The sequence below is a fragment of the Ceratotherium simum genome, chromosome 31 (assembly GCF_057802395.1).
Source record: "Ceratotherium simum simum isolate JZ-2026a chromosome 31, ASM5780239v1, whole genome shotgun sequence".
Taxonomy (NCBI): domain Eukaryota; kingdom Metazoa; phylum Chordata; class Mammalia; order Perissodactyla; family Rhinocerotidae; genus Ceratotherium; species Ceratotherium simum.
The window spans coordinates 24,240,579-24,261,575 of record NC_141930.1 but is presented as its reverse complement, the minus strand read 5'-3'; the positions used below and the strand labels follow the sequence as shown (position 1 = coordinate 24,261,575).

General features: G+C 42.0%; 1 protein-coding gene across 4 annotated transcripts in view; it reads right to left on the bottom strand.

Moving 5' to 3' along the window:
- Positions 1-20,997, bottom strand: part of LOC101406061 (aspartyl/asparaginyl beta-hydroxylase) — a 218,922-nt gene that overhangs the window by 7,780 nt on the left and 190,145 nt on the right. For all 4 annotated transcript variants that reach the window (XM_087420529.1, XM_087420526.1, XM_087420528.1 and 1 more), the window contains 3 exons: positions 11,768-11,903; positions 8,616-8,707; positions 8,121-8,254 (listed from right to left, as the gene is read on the bottom strand). In XM_087420529.1, the coding sequence (XP_087276655.1) occupies positions 8,121-8,254; positions 8,616-8,707; positions 11,768-11,903 (362 nt within the window). The remainder of the gene's footprint in view (positions 1-8,120; positions 8,255-8,615; positions 8,708-11,767; positions 11,904-20,997) is intronic.

The window sequence follows — 20,997 nt, the reverse complement described above, 5'->3', positions numbered from 1 at the left end:
CTAACTTCACAAAGAATCTCTTTTCCTGACAGGTTCTGTATTTATGCACCTCTAGCAGATGTCACAGCCGCTCCTGGGGAGAGCTGTTCCAGCCAGGCTGCCACAGGGCTTCTCTCCCTTCCAAAGAGGCCTGGGGATTCCAGACTCAGCCCTGCTCTCCATCCCCCTGCTGTCTCTCTCGGTAGCTTTTTTTTTTGGTGAGGAAGACTGGCCCTGAGCTAACATCTGTGCCCACCTTCCTCTATTTTGTATGTGGGACACCGCCACAGCATGGCTTGATGAGTAGTGTAGGTCCGCACCTGGGATCTGAACCTGCAAATCCCAGGCCACCAAAATGGAGCACACTGAACCTAACCACTGCACCACAGGGCCGGCCCCATCTCTAGCTTTTGACTTCCTCCTCTTGGTTCTAGGTCACCCGGTAGCAGATGGCTCTGTAACACAGCTAAGAAAGCCGAAAAAGGAAAATAAAGAAAGGGAAGGGGGAGAAGAAAACTCACGAGGCTGCAGAAATGGGATGCCACTGCCCCTTCTCCCATATCTCTAGTCCCAGGGTGGGGGCATGGGGAGCAAAAGGAGAATGGCAGAGCCAGCCCTGATGGCCTAGTGGTTCAAGTTTGGCGTTCTCACCACTTCAGCAGCCTGGGTTTGTTCCCAGTCATGGAACCACACCACCCGGCTGTCAGTTGCCACACGGTGGTGGCGCCTCACATAGAAGGATTACAAGGACTTACGACTAGGATATACAACCATGCACTGGGGCTTTGGGGAAGGAAAAAAAAAAAACAGGAAAACTGTCAACAGATGTTAGTTCAGGGCGAATCTTTCCTTGTGGGGGGAAAAAAGGGAGAAATTGCGGGGAGGCATCAGCTGTGCTCCTCCCATGCCTTCTTTCCCAGCATCTCTCCCAGCCCCAAACCACACAAGTCAAATCACAGTCTCCATCTGTATCTGTACCGCCCCCCAGCAGCCCTGGCCTCCCACATCCTCGAGTTCCTATTTCACTCCTCTTTCCCAGCTCCTTTAAGCCCCACCCTCTGCCCTGTCACAGTACACACTCCAGGTTACAAGAACAACCTCCAGTGTTGTAGGAGTGCTTGGTCTCACTCCCTGGAATGTAAAGGACAGAAGTCCCCATTTCTGCAGCAAACAGACAAGAGGACAATAAAAGCTCAAATATACTGAGGACATTTACCACACAGTACCTTGGAAATACAGTTCTCAGCACATTTATATGGATTACTTTAATGCTCAAAACCACACAAAGACATACTTTTATTCTTTCCATTTTACAGATGAGGAAATCAAGGCTTAGAGAGGTTATGCAAGTTATTTGAAGTTTCACAGCCAGGATTAAAGTTACAAAGATATAAAGCTAGGATTTGAACTCAGGTCATGTGACTTCAGTGCTCTTAATTTGCTTTTATGAAGATACATAATGTTAAAATCTGAAGTAGAAACTGGGGATGCATTTTCCCATAGAAACATTATTATATATAGTCATTGGCTCTAGAGACTTATTAAAAAGGATCATGAGTTAAGAAGTTTTTGGGGGCTGGCCCAGGAACCTGCACATCCTTTATTATTGCCATAGGAAAATGGATTCCACCTCTCCAAATTCTCAACAATCACTTCAACAAACAAATGTTTGGACACAATCGCTTTTCAGTGTGGGAACTGCCATTCCCTGTAGAGATGTAAAGATGTGTCTGTGTGTACGAATAGCCGTGAACACACCATGCTAACCAGACCAGGGGTAAAGAAACTACTGATGTTTTTAATTCACCAAATTGCTGAAGTGAAAGAAGAAAGAGGATAAAACATTACTATCCAATAACAAGCCCTCAAGAACACATTCCATCTAGTTAAAAATGCCATTTTTGTCCCAGAGTCCCAGATGGGCAGGCTTGAATGGTGACTTGTGAATAAGGTCACATTACAATTTGGATGGAATATGGGTAGATTTTGCGAAACAGAAGATCTATGATTTCAGGGAAACAAGCGAAAAACGATGGAAGAAGAGGAGAAAATATTTGGTTTCTAAATGCTTTGGTAATTCACTGCTTCTACAGTGTGATTAAAAAATTTTAAAACTTATCTTCTTGGACACTTTATGAAAACAAAACAAATATTATCTATGAACAATTTATGGTGGATTTAAAAAACTAAGTGTCTCTCTGACTGTTAATATTTTAGCAAGTCTTCCACACAATCTTCCTAATTGGAAACTTAAGAAATTAATGAAAAGAAATATGTTATAAAATACTTGAGGTATGTGGGAAAAGGCCATTATTTCTACAGCAATAAAGAGAGGAATTAAATGGCATTGCCAGGTCATTTCTTCAGTCTGTCGCTGACACTAAGGCCAACGCATGCTTTCCTGGCTACATATGGGTCTTGTCCTACATTTCAGGCTGGCAATTCGCAGGCAACACTGCTGGGTCTCCAGGAAAGCTCACGCTCACCCTTCTTTCCCTCAGCCCAGTTCCAGCATGTCTTGGAGGCCCTCTTGGAGACTGAAAGAAAGAATTCCTCTCTGGGATCATCCAGAGCTCACACAACTCGGCCACTCCATGAGGGTAATAATGAATTCCCACTTGCCAGGGGCATGTTTATCCACTGACTCAAGTTCATTCAGCTCTGGATCAAGATCACTAACAGGCTTCTCTTACAGAGACCACAAAGCATGACCTGTGAGGGGTGACACCAACGAATGGCCCAGGGACGGAGACTTCACAGTTGCTTTCTCTACTTGATACCCTGTTGTCTAGAAATGAAAACCAACATTCCAAGTGATAACCTTATAAGTACTGTATAGCGATCCTAATTTTAGAAACAACAACAAAATCCCAAAAGCCCAAAAACCTATATATAGCGGGGCTATGTGGTTGAGGCTAGGAGCACAGACTTTCAAGCCAGACTGCCTGGGACCAAAGCTTGGTTCCAATATTGTAGTGGATTAAATGGTGGCCTCCCAAAAAGTATGTCCACCTGGAACTTGTGAATGTAACTTTATTTGAAAAAGCGTCTTCACAGTTGTAATTAAGTTAAAGATCTTGAGATGAGATCATCCTAGATTAGGTTGGGCCCTAAATCTAGTGATAAGTGCCCCTATAAAAGAAGAGAAGGGGAGAAGACACAGGGAGAAGGTGACGTGATGACAGAGGCAGAGACTGCGGTGATGCGTCTACCAGCCAAGAAACACCAGGAATGCCGGCAGTCACCAGAAGCCAGGAGAGACGCAGAGAAGGATTTTCCCTCAGAGCTTCTAGAAGAAACCAACCTTCCTGATGCCTGATTCAGACTTCTGGCCTCCAAAACTACGAGAGAATAAATCTGTGTTGTTTTAAGTCATCCAGTTTGTAGTAATTTGTTATGACAGCCCTAGGAAACCAATACAAATATCAATACCCACTAAGCTGAGTGACCTTGGGCAAGTGACTTAGCACCTGTATACCTCAGTCTTCTCAGCTGTAAAATACAGATTGTAATAATCTGATAGCATTGTTGCGAGGATTAACAAGTTAATGTATAGAGAGTGCTCTGAGCTGTGCTTTGCACATAGTAGGCACAATATACATTATCACTGTGTTTTTCATCATTGTCATCATCATCATCATGAATATACACATATAGATACTGAAAAGCATCTGGGCAATTTCTCTGAGTACTGAGACCAAAAATAATATTTACCCTTTTATTGTATTTCTCCGTGTTTTACAAATGATGTATAAGGAACATGCATCGGTTTTATAATCAGAAAGCATTTATTAATTTTAAATGGTCATTTTATTTATAGTGATGGAAGGCTGTATATCTGCAAGTTCGTCTTCAGATAGAAGGAGCTGTGCTGTTTGGCAGTGATGGAATATTTAACAACATGCACGCTAGCAGGAATCGCACAGCACTGGAGAAATAGCAATGTGATTATTAATACCTGAGAACTACAATGCACAAATTGCTAAAAGAAAGCTACTCTTTTGGAAGGTGAGAAACTTTGAAAAATTGCTTCCTGTTGCCTAGCACAAGGAAGCCTGATTTCTTGGTGTATGTGCTTCTCTTCCTACACTGATAGTACCACTATCATAACAGCATGAAACATCCAGATTTCATATTACAGTCTTTCTGTCCTTAGAGTTTATAAACTGCTATTCAGATATCTAGCTATTTTCACTATAAGCATTACACAGTACTTTAATTGACCCATTTCTCTTGTGAAAAACACTAGTTTTGTAATGAAGTACTTAGCCTGATACAATCACCCTTGAGTTAAGGACTATTAAGGATAAGAACGGAACACGACATAAAGCAGGTATAATAGGAGGGACATGGAGAAGGATGCTGACCAGCAATCGTGATGAGACGGAAAGGCACTGATGCTCACCTCCTCTCCAGGGATGAGAGAACTTGAAGCATTTCATCCTCTACCAAGTTGCCTCCCTGGCTCAACAACATGCAGGTGGGCGGCAAGTACTTTTTAATAATCACTGTGCAAAATACACCATCTGAAAATTATTGTTATCAGCGGGTACTTACGGTCAGGTGAAGTAGGTTGTATTTCAGCACAGTGGAAACTGAGGGGCTGCCAAGCTAATCTTCTTATTGAAGATCACCGTCCAAGTGAACTGAGGCTTATAACCCTTCCCTCCTTCAGGCAGGTGAGGACAGTTAACCTCATCACGTTTTAAACTTGAGTGTAGGGGCTGGCCGTTATTTCCTTTGCCAAGCATGGGCACCAGGTGTTTGCTGGGAGCCTGGGGTGGGGATGCACCTGTGGGTGTGCTGCTGGGGCAGGTCTCCCAGCGTCACTTCTGCATTGTGAGCCCTCCCCGGCCTCTTGTTTAAGCCTCTGGCGCCGTCCACCTGTTCCCCTTCTTGACTGCCACACCCATTCTTTCACTCTGGGCTTCTCACCACCTCTGGTCTCCAATGACTAGGATCAGTTCCCTACATTTCCCTCTCCCTGCCTGTTTCTAAGTGAATTTTTATCTAGTGATTTTTTTCCAAGTATCTACAAGCGGAACAGATAGGAGATTTAAAAAAATAAATAAATAGAGGGCAGGAGGGAGGGAGGGAAGGAGAGACAGAGACAGAGAGAACAAAGAACAAGATTAAAGCCCTAAGGTAGTACTCAGGAATGAGGCGTGGTGCTCTTCTCCATCTTCAATGCCCCATGGTTCTTATTTGATCTTCAAGGAGTTGGCCTTGTCCATCTTTGCCTTCCCCAGCATTCCCCCACCTCGCCTCTGTATCCCCTGGGTCCTCTGCCATGTTCCTGCTCATCTTCCCCTTGGCAGAGAGACCCTGCAGACCCAAACTGAGTTCTCAAAGGCTTGACAAGATCCATTCCATCTTGGAAGAAGCCTCTCCCTGTCCAGCCACCTCTGATTCCTCCTCCTGGTCCTCCCAACTCTGCCCTCTGCTGCCCCACCTCTTTCTTGGTTCTCCTTTCTCTTTCTGCCTCCTAAACGTAGACGGTTCACGGATTCTCAAGCTGCCTCTAGAACCTCCGTCTAAGTCTGCCTCTCAAACCTTTAATGTCTAGACTTGACTTCTCACTTGAGCTTCCGGCCTCTATATCCAGCCGACTCCAGGTATTTCCACAATGGGTTCCAACAGCAACTTAAACAAGATACATACAAACACTGAACTCATTATCCACTCCCCTGAGCTTGCCTCATGCCTCCTAAGTTCTCAATATTTGCTAAAGCATCACCACTCTCCTACCGACCAAGATGGAAACGACCACGTCATCTTGGACTTCTCCCTCCCTTGTACCACGCACACTCCAGATTCACTTGGCTCAGTCTCCACCATCTCTCCTGCATCTGCTCCTCACTCTCCCTTTCCTTCCAGCGTCTCAAGTCCAGCTTTCCTTGGGTGGGCCGCTGTGACAGTCTGTTAACTCCTCTGCCCATCTCCCCTCATAGGATTCAGCCAGAGCTTCCAGAATAACTTCCTAACAAAGGTCTCATCCCATTTGTTTGCTATTCAATGCCTTCTATGATTTAGCTTCTAATCCACTCTCTTGCTTTCCAACCTTATTCTATATGTACTCTTAGAGTATTTAAATAAGGAGGCTATTAGACTGAGGTGGCTCCAATACCTTGGTGGCCTACACAAGCACACCAAAACCTAAGCCAGAGTCAGTGCACTCGAATCTGAGAGAGTGAAACTTAAGAACAACCAGTCACAAACGGCCAACCAGGCTCTCCCAAATACAGCAGCCGCTGATGCTAGAACCAGTCAAATAATTTTTCTGCTTTGCTTCAGCATCTTCCCTGTAAAAACCTGTCCCCTAGCTCCTGTCGGTGGACTGCTCCTAACTGCTTTTAGTTTGATGCTGCCTGATTGGAATCGATGTGGCTCAGATAAACTCATAAAAAATTTAATGCACATCAGTTTACCTTTTAACAGTATCTTACACTCTTGGTTGCTGAAATCACTCAATATTCCTCATATGTGGCCTGTAATGTTGGCTTCTGTGCCTTTGCAGATGCTGTTCTTTCAGCCTGGAATGCCCTTCTCTCCCAGCCCAGCTTTCAATGTCCAAATCCTTCCTATCTTTAAAAATCACCACTGTCAAGATTCCCAAACCTCAGCAGCAAATGAGCTACCTGCCCACTGACCCACTGTAGCATTTTTATCTGTGTCTCTCTCATGGTTTTTTTTTTGTGTGTGTGAGGAAGATCAGCCCTGAGCTAACATCCATGCCAATCTTCCTCTTTTTGCTGAGGAAGACCAGCCCTGAGCTAACATCTATTGCCAATCCTTTTTTTTTTTCCCTTTTTCTCCCCAAAGCCCCAGTAGATAGCTGTATGTCATAGTGGCTCATCCTTCTAGTTGCTGTATGTGGGACGTGGCCTCAGTATGGCCCGACGAGCGGCGCATCAGTGCGCGCCTGGGATCCGAACCCGGGCCGCCAGTAGCAGAGCGCGCACTTAACCACTAAGCCACGGAGCCAGCCCTGCTGTGTCTCTCTTGTGACTCATGACATTCAAGCTTGTGTTACCTCCCCGACTGGGCACGTCTAGCAGGGGAAGGCCCCCATCTGATTCATCTCTGATTCTCCCACAGCACTCGGTGCTGAGGCCCCACGCCCAGGGAAGGCAGGTGTCTGCAATAACCAAATGAACAACAGTACACTCCTCTGAACACTCCCCTCCACCAGACCTCTACTAAGGACCATGAGAAATGCATAAGAAGACAACAACGTGGCTTCTGCTCTCCAGGAGCTTATAGCTCAATCATAGAGATGAGGCTAATATATACTAATAATAAAAAGCACTGAAAGACAAAGAACAAGATTACTGAGAATATATACTATACACAGTCTAAGAAGTCAGAAGAGAGGTTCCTGTTTATGAAACTAAATTGGATCATAGTCACAGGTCTATTTTGGATGGGTGAAAAGATGGGTACTCCAGGTGAAGGGAGTAATAGGATTAGGACAGGAAAGGCATGGGGAGAAGGGGCCCTAACATTCACCACACCCCGACTCATGCTAGGACCTGGGCTAAGTGCCTGGTATGCATTATTTCTTGTAATCCGTACAACAGTCCCGAAAAGCAGATAGATTCATTGGCAATTTTATAAGTAAGGAGGCTGAGGCTTGAGGGGATTAGTGACTGGCCAAGGTTACACAGGATTAGGCGGCAGAGCTGGGATCTGAAAAAGGCAGCCCGCTTCCATTGCACTCTGCTGTCTCCCGTAAGCAAAACACATAAATATGACGCGGTGTTTTCTTCAGGAGGGGGACTCTTTGTATAGATGAGTAATTCAAGCTGTAAAGCCATAAGCACAATGTGTAATACGTGCAGGGCTCAGCGTAAGTTAGCTGACTCTGCACGCGTGTCTGTCCATCTAGAAAGCGAAGCAAGAAGGCTCAGGAACAGACGAGCGTGCTCGGGGGAAATGGTCAAGGAGGGTAGCCCTGCAACTGGGGAGTGTCTCCAGACCAACAGAGAGTATGAAGAAGGAACACAGGCGAAAGAGTCTGGATCGGGATCACCCGCCCCAGTCTGCTTCAGTTACAAAGGAAGAAAAAAAAATCTCTATTGTAACGAGCATCCATCCTCGGGGGTGAGGAATAAGAGGGTAAACGATGGGAGGAAACGTACTTGGTCTCATTGGCGCATCGGATCCTGCAGCCTTCCTCGGGAATCACCAAGCCCAGGTGCATTCGGAGCCTGCAGTTTGTGGGCCCCGTGTGCGGCCACACGTGAGTTCCTGGGTGCATGACAGAATATTTGATCTGCGCAGAAAATATAATACACCGTTCATCCATTTATCAAGGTGTGGGGGAACTGCTGAATTAAAGTGACAGTACAAAATTACCGTCAATCTGGATTAGAGCCTTTATAAGACTCAGAATTTATATTCTCATTTTATTTCTTTGTGAAGGAACTAAAAATAAGGACTCCCATTCTTCACAAAACGATTTTCCACCCCTCAATTCTGACATCAAACACACAAAATTATGTTTCATTAAAAAAAAAGTGAAAAAAGAGGCATTCACTAGGACAAAGGAAATAACCATTTCTTTGTAAACGTCAGCATTCCCTTATTCCTAATAACTTATTGTGCACTTGCCAGCACTGAAACACTCTTGGTACCTGTCCTCTTCTGCATCCTGTTGTCTCGGGGAATTTATCTAGTAAAGAACACGTTTTAGGAGCTCCTTTACAGGCATTTTCATTTTTTCTTCCTAGAACAATAAATGATAAGCCATGTTAGAAATAAATCACAGAAAAGCTTGAACTCATCCCGTTTTGACCATATGTGATCTACATTGTCATCCTCACTGCAGGAACGAGAAGGCTGAGCAAACACAAGACAAAAGCGTCTTGCTCCACTAGACAGCGACTGGCAGAGACCAGCATTCTCCACTCAGTGTTGGACTATCTGACTAAAGATGTCTAATGGACAAGGCATGCGTCGAATACTCATTGTTGCCCCCGTGGCAGGCAGAATAATGGCCTGCTCCCAAGGATGTCCATCTCGTAAGCCCAGGAACCGATGAATATGTTATGTTACATGACAAGGGGAAATAAAGGTTGCAGATGACACTGAGATTTCTAATCAGCTGACCTTCAAATAAGGAGATTATCCTGGATTAACTAGATGGGACTGATGTAATCACAGTGGAAGAGGGAGGCAGAAGAGTCAGTGTCAGAGTGACACAGAATGAGAAAGACTTGACTGGCCATTGCTGGCTTTGAAGATAGGAAGGGACTAGGAAAAGCCAAGGAATGTGGGTGGACTCTAGAGGCTGGAGCCTCTGGAAGGAATGCAGCATGATGACACTCCGATTTTAGCCCGGTGACAACAACTGTAGGCTTCTGACCTCCAGGACCGTAAAGATAATAAATCTGCATCATTTTAAGCCACTAAGTTTGTGGTAATTTGTTACAGCAGCCACAGTAAACTCACACCCACAAAGGAAGGAAAATAGCTTACATTATATTTCTAACCTAAAAATGCATTTCTAAGACTATATTAAACATTCTTTTTAATTGGAATTTAATGTATTTTCAACATACAGATCATCCTTTACATGTTGACAAAGAAAAGGATTTAAATGAAGAGAGGAGGTCTTGGAGAGATGATGTTTTCTATGAGTGACTGTGTTAGGAACACAGATTTTGGGACATAGTCTTAAACTTCCTGGACTATGCAAATTTCTTCACCATCTACAGAATCACTGTTTCTTAGGGAAGATGTGCTCAGCACTGTACACAGCATCATTTGCTCTCATGGAGGAATAAAACAATGCAGGAAACAACAGGAATAAAACAAAATACATTTTAATTCCCTATTCCAGATTCCTACAAGGGGCTGCTACATCTAAAGCTGAGTTTAATTTTATTTAATTAATGTTAGTTGTGTTCTAAGATTATGATATACTGAGAATAAAATGAGTTACAAAGAATGTAACTTAAAGGTATTCTCCTCAGTCAAATGGACCTCAATATTTTAAAAAACAACTTTTATACCCATGTTATATTTTGCCTCTTGAGTAAAATGTTAGTTGCTGTTTTTAGCTATTAAATGGAGTACCCCAAATGAGTTGAATGATAAATGTCAGTTAGACCAAATATATTCCTGTATACGCCATCATAAAGCATTTTTAAGCCCTAGCTTCCCATGTCTTCCCACACGCAGGATCTGGGGATGGCTTGGTAGGAGTCCCCACTTCTGGGTTCTGTGCTGCTCAGTTAAGTGAAGCTTGGTGGCTTCAGGAGCAACCAAGCTCCCACAGGCACAGTGGTAAGGGCTGAGCACGTGCCACTTGGAGAACAGGTGTGTCTTCCCTAAATGATAGGCAATGGATTGTGTCACCAGATTGCCACTTGAACAGGACTGATTTAGAGAGCACCTCTAGCTATTTAGACACATAGATCTCTTCTAGTCTGTAAACACAGATTCTCTGTAAGGGAAAAAGCTGTGTAGTAGATGCTTGACATTTGTGAATTGCCATTGGTTGTTTTAACTATTTGCACGTGATCATGAGGATTTAAGAATGCAACAACAGTTCCATGGTGCTCACCATAGGCCAGGAACCACTCAACGTGCTTAGAGTGATGCATCTGATGCCCACAAGACCTGGTGAGGGAGGCGCTATTAGTGTTGTACTTTATAGAAGAGAAACTGAGGCACAGAGAGGTCGCCCGGTAAGTGGTAGAGGAAGAATTCCAGCCCTACTGAACACAGAGTCTATGTTCTTAACCATGACCTAAGACTGCCTCTCCATTACAGTTATTATTACACAATGGATGATTATTATGTAATAAAATGAATAAAATTCTTGTAGGCAAAAAGCTGACAGAGGCACTTGAAATCATGTGATCTCTCTTCTGATCGACGTATCCTTGAAACTATTACTGAAGCAGTTCTTTCTCTTATGTGTAAACCACTCTGAAGGCACACTGAGATACACAACTGTGCTTATTTGTCCTTGAATGTAAACGGGACTGCTTATCATCCTCTCCATTTATTTTGTGCAGCTAAAGTTGTGCGGTACGTGCTATTGAGTCTTCAAAATGGATTTACTTTTGTACAGTTATTGTTATCCCAGATTAACTTGATTTTTCAAGAAGAGAATTGTAAAGAGCCTTAAAGATAAAATTCGATACTCCTGATTTTGAGGATAGATTGAGATATTAATTCATTGAACACATACACTGGAGCCCTGTCTATGTGCTTGGGCCTGGGATCAGCTCAAGGATTATTAGGTTGAATATGAACCATTTCCTATTCTTGATGAGCTCAGACACTAGTTATTATTGTCTTGTCACTCTGGCGTGTTATCACTTCTAACAACTCTATCACTTCTAACACGCATTTCGGCATGCAACAGCATCTCCATTTTCCAGGAGCAAATGAGGCTCAGGGAATTCCTTTCTAAGGCATTGATAAGCACATGGACTTTTCAGTTACACCTATACAGTAGGCTTACTCTTTGTAACACACTGTTTAGCAGAAAAGACCATGAAATCAAAATGCTATATATATATATACTTATCCAAATACACATGTGAGTATACACACACACACACATGTTTACATGAGCACGCAAACAGACACACATACACACACAAATAAGTGTTCAAATGTAGTTTTAAAAAACAATGAATAGATTTTGATAATCTAGGTTTCCAAGCAATTTCCTTTAAGCCGGGAGTCCTGGCTCTGGAAACTATCACGAGAAGATTTGTGCCCACTTCCCAGCGGGCTGCAGAGAACAATCTAGAAGGCAGGAGCTCACCTTGCTGCCACAGTGTAAACTGGCTCCAGTCGCCCTTCTCCCTCAGGTTTTCATCTTCAGGCAGGAAGAGGCCTTTAGCTTTATCCATCACGGCAAGGCCTTCATCGCGGATTAACTTCCAGTTTCTCTCTAAGGACTAGAGGGAAGATTCTGGTTTTACTGGACTGAAAATACGCATGGTAGAACACCTAATAATGACCCTCAGCTTTTTGTTTGTTTGTCTGATTAATAAAGCAATGAAATTTTTGTTTTCATCTAGATTGTTTATTTCAATTTCTTCTAGGACCTCTTGTCAAGGGTGTAAAAAAAAAAAAAACCTAATATTATTTTTCAGAACCAAATGCCTCTGCAGCATAAACATTTCAATAATTTCTAGGAACCTCAGAGAATAATTCCCTCTATTACTTGTGTTTAGGTTTGCCTAACAGTTATTTATTTATTTACTTATTTATTTATATATCTATTTTTGCTGAGGAAGACTGGCCCTGAGCTAACATCCGTGCCCATCTTCCTCCACTTTATATGAGACGCCACCACACACGGCCTGACCAGCAGTGCATCAGTGTGCACCTGGGATCGGAACCCGGGCCGCCAGCAGCGGAGCGCGTGCACTTAACCACTACACCACAGGGCTGGCCCCTCTATCTTTTGAATTAGTCAAGCGAAGGCCCGATGACCAATTATTGGGTAGAGCAAAGCACAAAATAATGTGTCGAGGGTTCTTACCAACCCGTGCTTTATGAATTTGACTCAATGTGGGAGAAATGATAAGGAGCCAGGAAGACTGCACAGGCAGGGGACTCCATGAGAGACAGAGACCCTCGGAGATTTGTGTGAAAACATGGTGCCAGGGATTGGCCCTGTGGCCTAGTGATCAAGTTCAGCCTGCTCCGCTTTGGCGGCCTGGGTTCGGTTTCTGGGTGTAGACCTACACCACTTGTCAGCAGCCATGCTGTGGCGACGACCCATATACAAAATAGAGGAAGACTGGCACAGATGTTAGCTCAGGACCAATCTTCCTCAGCAAAAAAAAAAAAGGGGGGAAAAAAAAAACGGTGCCAACTTCAGTCAAATTCAGGGAACACTTTTTATATTGTGTGACATTTGGTTTATTAAAATATCCTAGGGTAAGAGAGAGATTTTAAGATTAGATATTGATTTTACACTTCTTTTTTCCCCTTATTTCTTTGAATCTATTGGTCTATTTCTTTATTTAATTTCAGCTTTATTGAGGTATAACTGACATAAAATTAAAAGATATTTGAAGTGTATATTGTGGTGATTTGATACATATATACACATTGTGAAAGGAATCCCCTCATCTGGTTAACACATTAATCACCTCACATATTTATCTTTTCTTTTTTGGTAGGAACATTTAAGTTCTACTCTCTTAGCAAATTTCAATTACATAATAGAGTTATCAGCTATAGTCATCATGTTCCACATTAGAGTCTCAGACTTTATTTATCTTATAGCTGAAAGTTTGTACCCTTTACCAACCTCTCCCTATTTCCCTCACCCCCCGGCAACCACTTTTCTACTCTTTGTTTCTGTGAGTCGACTTTCATTTTTTTTTAGTAGAGTCCACATGTGATACCATAGAGTATTTGTCTTTCTGTGTCTGGCTCATCTCACTTAGCGTAATGCCCTCAAGGTCCATCCATGTTGTTACAAATGGCAAGACTTCCTTTCTCATGGCTGAATGATATTCCAGTGTGTATGTGTATCTCACATCTTCTTTATCCATTCATTCATTGATGGACCTCCATATTGTTTTCCATGGTGGCTGTACCAATTTACTGATTTTATACTTCTATTTCTGTGAAACCTACCCACTGATCTCTGTCAAAATCTCCAGCTGCTCCTATCTTCACCCGGCTTTATACTGGTGCTGGTCATGTGTCCACAAATAATTTCAATATTACTTCATTCCAAGTAGGTAATTCGTAAACAATAAGTCAAAGACTGAATTTCAATAAAGAGATACTCGAAAGCCCTCACATTGTCAGGTCTCCAAAGTGAGAGAATACCATGGTTTTCTCAAGAATTCCAGGTTTATAGAAAAGAAAAAAATATACCTCAGATACTGACATCTTCTCAAATGCACCTAAATCGCCAACACTCCCCACGGCTATTGTAACGGGCTGAAGTTACTAGATAAATCTGTTAGATTCTTGTTGAACTGTCACAGAGACAAGGGGAGAATTACCTCTCTAACACATGAAATTACTTTTCAAATGAGGTTATTGGCGCCTTATACAGCAGGGTCTTCCCCTCTCGCCTCCTGGTATTTTAGAAATTTCTTTTAAAAGCTGATTTTAGGGGTATCTTTGGAAAGAGCTGATATTTTGTTACTAAAATAGGGCACAAAGCCCTAGGGAAAATATTAAACTAGACTGCATCACTAAATAAAATTTTAAAAATTTAACTTAAGAGCAGGCTGTCTTTCAAATATGAAATGTGGTCATTCCTGCCTCCCTCACCTCCTCTCCCCAGTGTCCCCCAGGGACGTGTTGTTGAGGTTCTTTTCCATGAGCAGTAATGATTTTTTTTGAACTTTTTTGTTTTCCCTTGTTAAACACGGCCCACAGGTATTGGATGACAGACTGGTGCTGAAAGGAGCAAACTGGTACAGGAGGGTCTCCCCAGTCCCAACTCGAAACACCCGTGCTACGGTGCCACAGACCTGCTCCATACTAACCAAGCACACAGAGGTTTTTAGTTTCTTTTCATTATAAAACAGCCACTCGTCATTTTCTCTTTTGAGTTCAATACTTTGTCATAGAATTTTACAACTGGAAGGATCTGCACCGTTAATCTAGTGGAAACTTTTTCGCTTTAGGGATGACAGAAGGACTTTGGAGTGGTTAATGAGCCTAACATTTCATAGTCTAGTGGTCAGCAGAGCTAGTGCCAGAAACCTGCTATGCCATCCCATCCCCCACTGATTATTCCTAAGGCACCTATGAAAGGAGACAGGGTCAGGCTGTGGTGGGCTCTGGGGTCCTGCCCCCCTCTGGAGCACAAGAGCGGCTGTGGGCTCTACAGTCTCCTGTGCAGTGATTTATGGGGCACCCGCGGGGCAGGGTACTTGCACGGCACTGTGCTCCCAACTGGGCACTGTGCATGCCTCAGAGAGTTCACATTCCTGACAACTGGGGAAACTGGGCTAACCAAAAGATCACACCGGTTAAACCTGGTGACATAATGACAAACACAAAGATAACAACAATGGAGATCTCCTACTTGTTCAACGTAAACATTTTTTCTACCAAAGCAATGACTGGGCTTGGGGGTGTTTTTCAACTTTGGAAAGACACGGCAGGGCAGGGTCTCTTTTATGGGCATTAGGGAGAAATCTGGATGGGACCTGGGAATGTTATTTTTTAAGCACAAACCAAGGAACTGCATGGTATAAAATTCACATGGTTACAGGGGATTAAAGACCAAACCTAATTACGTGTGTGTGTGTGTGTGTGTGTGTGTGTGTGAGAGAGAGAGAGAGATAGAGAGAAAAGAGATGAATTTTCTCTACAGTAATATTATTCAGTTGTCTGAGATGGCAAAGAATTCCATTTATTAGGAAATTCTAACAGGCACTTGAAGGCTCATATAGAGCAGGCCATGCCTACATTTTTAAAGGTCTCATCTGAAATATTACTTCCTTGACCCTAAATTCATCCATTTCATAAAACTGAAAAGAGAAACTTCTGGTTGCCCAGAAGACAAGAGCTTCAAATTCACATTTCTTCTTCTGGCTACACAGACGTTAGAAAACAGAGATTTGATTATTTTCACTGTGCCACACGGCTTCAGAAACCCATCTGCGGCACTTGCCTTTCGAGCTAAACCTCGGCTATATTTGGCACTCTAGTCAACTATAAGTGGACTTCCCAGGTTCAAGCCTCATGAATCCCACAGTCCACTTCAGCTCTCTTTAATCCAAATCCTCATCCAGTTCTTTCCTCACTTCCCAGATGTTTTCATCACCCCATACGGATGGTGCACTTTTCAAAGTCAAATTAGATTAAGTCCTATGTTAAAGTCTTCTCCTAAAACCGATTACTTGCAGAAAGTCTTTAGAGAGGCAAAGTCAAACTAATTCTTATTTAATGATTTCCTGTACTGTTTTCATTCAATTAAAAAATACACATTTTTTTAAGTCAAATATTACTACAGGTCTTATAATGAAAGCAGCAATCTTTTACTCAACTCTTCCCTGGTCCTGGGTCCAACCCCCAGCTAATTCCTTTAAATATTTTTTCTGACATTTACCTGCTTACACCTAAATAATATGTTAATATTGCTATTTCTTGATTCTAGACATTGTCACTCATCTTTCTATTAGGGAAGGGAACAAGTTAGCAATTTGATGTCTTCTGTCTGCTCTTCTCCGTCTTGCAATACAATTAATTTCACAAATCTTTCATCCGTCTGGGTGAATTCACATTCGGGTTTTAGAATATTACGACAGTGCGGTATGATTCACACTTGAGTTGTATTGTAATGATTACACTTCATTTCACGTGCAGTATTTTCTTTCTGCCACCTTTTCTCTGGCTTCATTTTCTAATGCACTTATCACTGTTTCTTCTTTATAGCACTGAAAGAGGGCTAAAAAATCTCTTGATACTATTCTACCCTTTGCCAAAAACATCATATAAGTTATTTCTTTCTTTCTTTCTCTCTTCTTCTGAAGCAGCAGCCATCTGTCACCAGAAAACTTCCCTTGGCCTCTGCTGGGTTTGGGGCTCCCTAATTATTGGATTCTAGTTGTTCCTGAGAAAGGACACAGCACAGATAAAATCGAATTTCTGAAAATATCTGAAGCCATTCTGACACTTGACTGAAGGCTTGGCTATGTACAGAATTCTACATAGTAAATAATTTCTCCTTAGAATTTTGAAAGCATTGCTCCCTTGCATTATAACTTTAAGTGTTACTGTTGGAAAATCTGATACCTTTTGGATTCCTGTTTTTTTTCTTTGTTCCCCCTAGAAGCTTTATAAAAGTCAGTATAGTGTAGTGGTTAGGGCTATAAAATCTGTAGCCAGAGTCCCTGGTTTGGAAATCTGACTCTGCCACTTACTAGCTGTGTTATATCAAGCAAGTTACTTAACCACTCTGTGCCTTAGGTTCCTCATTTATAAAGAGGATAAAATACTACAACTTCCCTCAAGAGTCTCTAAGATCAAATGTGCTAAAAAGGCCTGTGCTATATATAAATACAACTATGATGATAATGATGAGGATTTTAAGATCTTCTCTTTATTTCTGGTTTTCTGAAGTTTTATGGAAATGTGCCTTAGTGTACGTGCTGGACACTCAGTGGTCCCTTCAACATGGAAACACATTTTTTAATTTTAGACTATCTAGTATTATTTCTCTAATAATTTCCTCTCCATTTTTTCCCTATTCTTTCTGGAACTTCTTTTGTTTTTATGTTGGACATGTTAAATTGAGCCTCTAATTTTCCTAACTTTTCTATTTTCCATCCTTGTCTTTTGTTTTTCCCTCTGGGAGATATCTTTGACTTAGCTTCCAATACTGTTATTAAATTCTTTTTTTGCAAATCATATTTTTTTCATTTCTGAAAACGTGTTTGAGTCTTTGATTGTTCCTCTGTATAGTATCCTATTCTTTTCCCGTGGATACACTATCTTCTTTTATTGCCCTGAAGATCTTAAGAGATATTATTTTAAGTTGGCATTTGTTCCTTGCATTTTCTATTTCCCCCAAGCTACAGCACTCTTTTGGTTTGTTGTGTTCTGTATCTTCTTTCATGTTGATGGGTCTCTCCAGTGTCTGGTGATCCTTGACTGTTAGTCCAATAAAACTGAGGTAGCGATGGGAAGCTCTGGGTGAAAGGGCGAGGCCTATGACGGACAGGCCTCACTGTTGGGTGCAGCATCAAGCCCGTTTTTTCACTGGGCACCATAAAGCGTCAGTATGGATGGGCCTATCCTTGGAGGCCACGCAGTTTCTAGAGTTGCTGTAGTACCAGGTGCCTTAAATTCCTTCTCTTTGGAAGCCCCTCTGCAGTCACTTACTCGGTTTCAGATTTCTTTGATCTGCCAAGTCAGATACTTGTCTTTTCCATTTTCAAAAAACCATGCTGACATTGTTCATCTGTTATGGTCTCCCTCCTCCCTCATGTTTTTCTTGTAGGTTTATACCATTTTATCGTTTCATTGTCATTTAAGGTTCACGTGGGAGGTGTTAAATATGTGTGTTCAGTTTTGCTTGATCCTTTCTCACTCATATTTTATATACATCTCTAACAGTTGATTATTTTTAACTGTTTACCTTCTTTTCTCTTAGACTAGAGGGACCATGTAATGTGTAATCTAACCATCTAGGGAAGTTTAGAAATAAAATCCTATAAGTCTGCAAAGCTCTTTATTAGTCTCTCAAATGTGTCTTCAAAAGATCACTGAACTCAAGGTAATATTTCATGTGACAGCGTTAGGTAGTAGAAAGAGGAGTAAGAAAAAATTCTCAGCACCAAATTTTATATTTTAAATCAAACTCTGCTAATCCATATATTGATTTATTGTCAACCTAACTTCTTTTCACCTCTTGGCCTATACAGTTTCCTTGCATGACTTGGTTGGCATACCCCCCGATTCCATGATGTGCTCAGATGATGATGAAATTGATTATGATGCTTGAAGCTTGACAAAACATCACTTTAATTTTGTACTAATCAAACAAAATTCATCTACCAGAGCTTTAAATATTTCTTCTACGTAGGAAAATAGGACCGTTCAGAGAAACATTTTTGCTGAGGTAGTTAGTAAACCTTGTAGATTGCTAAGTAAGGGAAATTTCTCCACTAATGGTTATTAGTTTGCCACCACTGCCATAACAAAATACCACAGACTGGGTGACTTAAACAACAGAAATTTATTTTCTCACAGTTCTGGAGGTTGGAAGTCCAAGATCAAGGTGTCGGCAGGTTTGGTTTCTTTTGAGCCTCTCTCTTTGGCTTGCAGATGGCCATCTTCTCTCTATGTCCTCACGTGGTCTTTCCTCTGTGCGTGCACACACCCTTCTGCGTGTCCAAATTTCCTTTTCTTATAAGGACACTAGTCATATTGGATTAGGGCCTACTCTAATGGCCTCATTTTAAGTTAACTACCTCTTTAAAGGCCCTATCTCCAAATACAGTCACATTCTGAGGTCCTGGTGGGAAGGGGTTAGGTCTTCAACACATGAATTTTGGGGGGACACAATCAACCCACAACACGAATGCAGATTCAAGTTAGAACTAGCTTCAGCTAAGAAAGCAAACAGCAGGTGGAAGGAGATCAGGAATAAATTCATATTGACATGGGAATAAGTAAATTTATAGCAGCAAAATAAAACACAGTTATGGAAAAAGGCAAGAAGAGCTATACTTCTAACATATGGAAAAAACAAAATACAAGAACTCTTAGAGCTAAGATTAACATGAGCAAGATTAGGTAAGGAACAGTGTGTGATTAGGTATTTAAAAAAGGGCATTGAGAAAACACAGACATCGGCAGTTAAGAATTCCCAGAGATGTGTATGTACCTTGAAAGGTTGTGACTCTAAATTCAGACAAGGCATGTGTTCAAAGACTATTCTAGGTAAAGTTTACACATTAAATTGGAGTTAGAATGAATTGATAACAATGGTGTATTGGTACAATGTGTACCAAATTTTATTTAATTGGCTATGAACATGCTTGTTAGAGTTAATTATTTTAGAAATTACATATCTGATTTTTAAGAGATAAAATCAGCTTAAACATTAGCCAAAGCCTGCCTATACTTTACACCGTGATGATAAAACATGGGTAGTAGTGTGCTTTGCCTAAGAAAGAATACCCCGGGGGTGGCAGGCAACCCCCTGAGCGCTGAGCTGAAGTTATGAAATCAGAACAAACACCAGAGTGAGTGTAATGCTTTCACAGCAAACTCTCTTTGCAATAATTTTAATAAACTCTCTGAGGAAATTGGTAGCATTAAAGGAGCAATCTCTCGCTGGTCCTAATGCAATTTTATCAGATTTCCTGTTTTTCAAGTTTGAATATAAAGAAAACATCTGATATTTGCTTTTGTGGAAATAAACAAAGACCAACCCAACGGAAGAGCAAAGGCTATTTATTCAGAGTTTGCTGCAGCCAGGGAGTCAGCCACCATCCTGTGTGTTTCGGCAGAGAAGTGGGCAAGCTTTATAGTGGAAAAAGGGAAGGCTTCAGGCGTGCCCTGATGGGGGGCTGTGGCATGGAGAAGCTGTAGGTGGGCTGGCTAGAAGTGGGAGTCCTATGTGATTGGTTAGGGGAGCACAAATGGCTTTCTCTGGTTGGTCCTAAGTACGCAGTGGGGACAAAAATTAAGGAAGCTGTCAGTTATTCATCAAGTCCTGGCCATTTTGGGCTGATTGTTACAAAAGCTATTGTTTAGCTTCTTGGATTGTCATTAGAGGCAGCAATCTGGCTTCCTGCAAGTCTGACTGACAGCAGGCTGCCTTCCTGGGCTGGTTATTGTAGGGGTTGTTTTCCCAGGCAGTTTGCTAAGGTTGTGGGTCAAGGTTATATCTTGACACATGGCCTGGCCATTGTCCATTTGTATATTCAGTCTCTCATCATCTTCACTGAAGGAAAAGGATAACATTAGGCACCCAGCATCAGGCAAGAGAAGAGTCTTGGGGAACTGAATTTTGATATTTCTAGAGAGTGGGAGAAAAAGGGTGTCTTCTCCTCAGAGAAAGGAGAAAAGACATTCCAGGTTGTCGGGAGAAACATCCAGCCTGAGGGCTTCAAGGACTCGGAGGGCAAAGGAGACCCACATTCCTCATACCCTAGCTCAGAGGGCCAGGGGGGCCGGCCAACAGCCTCAGTCAGAGGAGGGTAAAAGGGGAGACAAGGTACCATCGTCACTTCCCTGCTCTGCCTGCTGGGAATATGCACTGAGCTATGTGCTGAGGGAGCTACGGCCATGAACAAAAATCCCAGAGTCTCTAATCTCAAGGGGCTTAAAGTCCAATGGGGAGGCTTCTGTGTATATATTATATAAATCACTTGATAAACAGATAAATAAATAATCTATAATGCGTATGTGCATATTTATATTTAAGACATCCATCTGTGTGTACGTATATTAAGACATAGATCATGACTTACTCAATTAAAAATTCTGGAATTGCAAATAGAGCACCAACCTACAGGTACAGTTTGTAATTATTCTGAAATAGCAAAC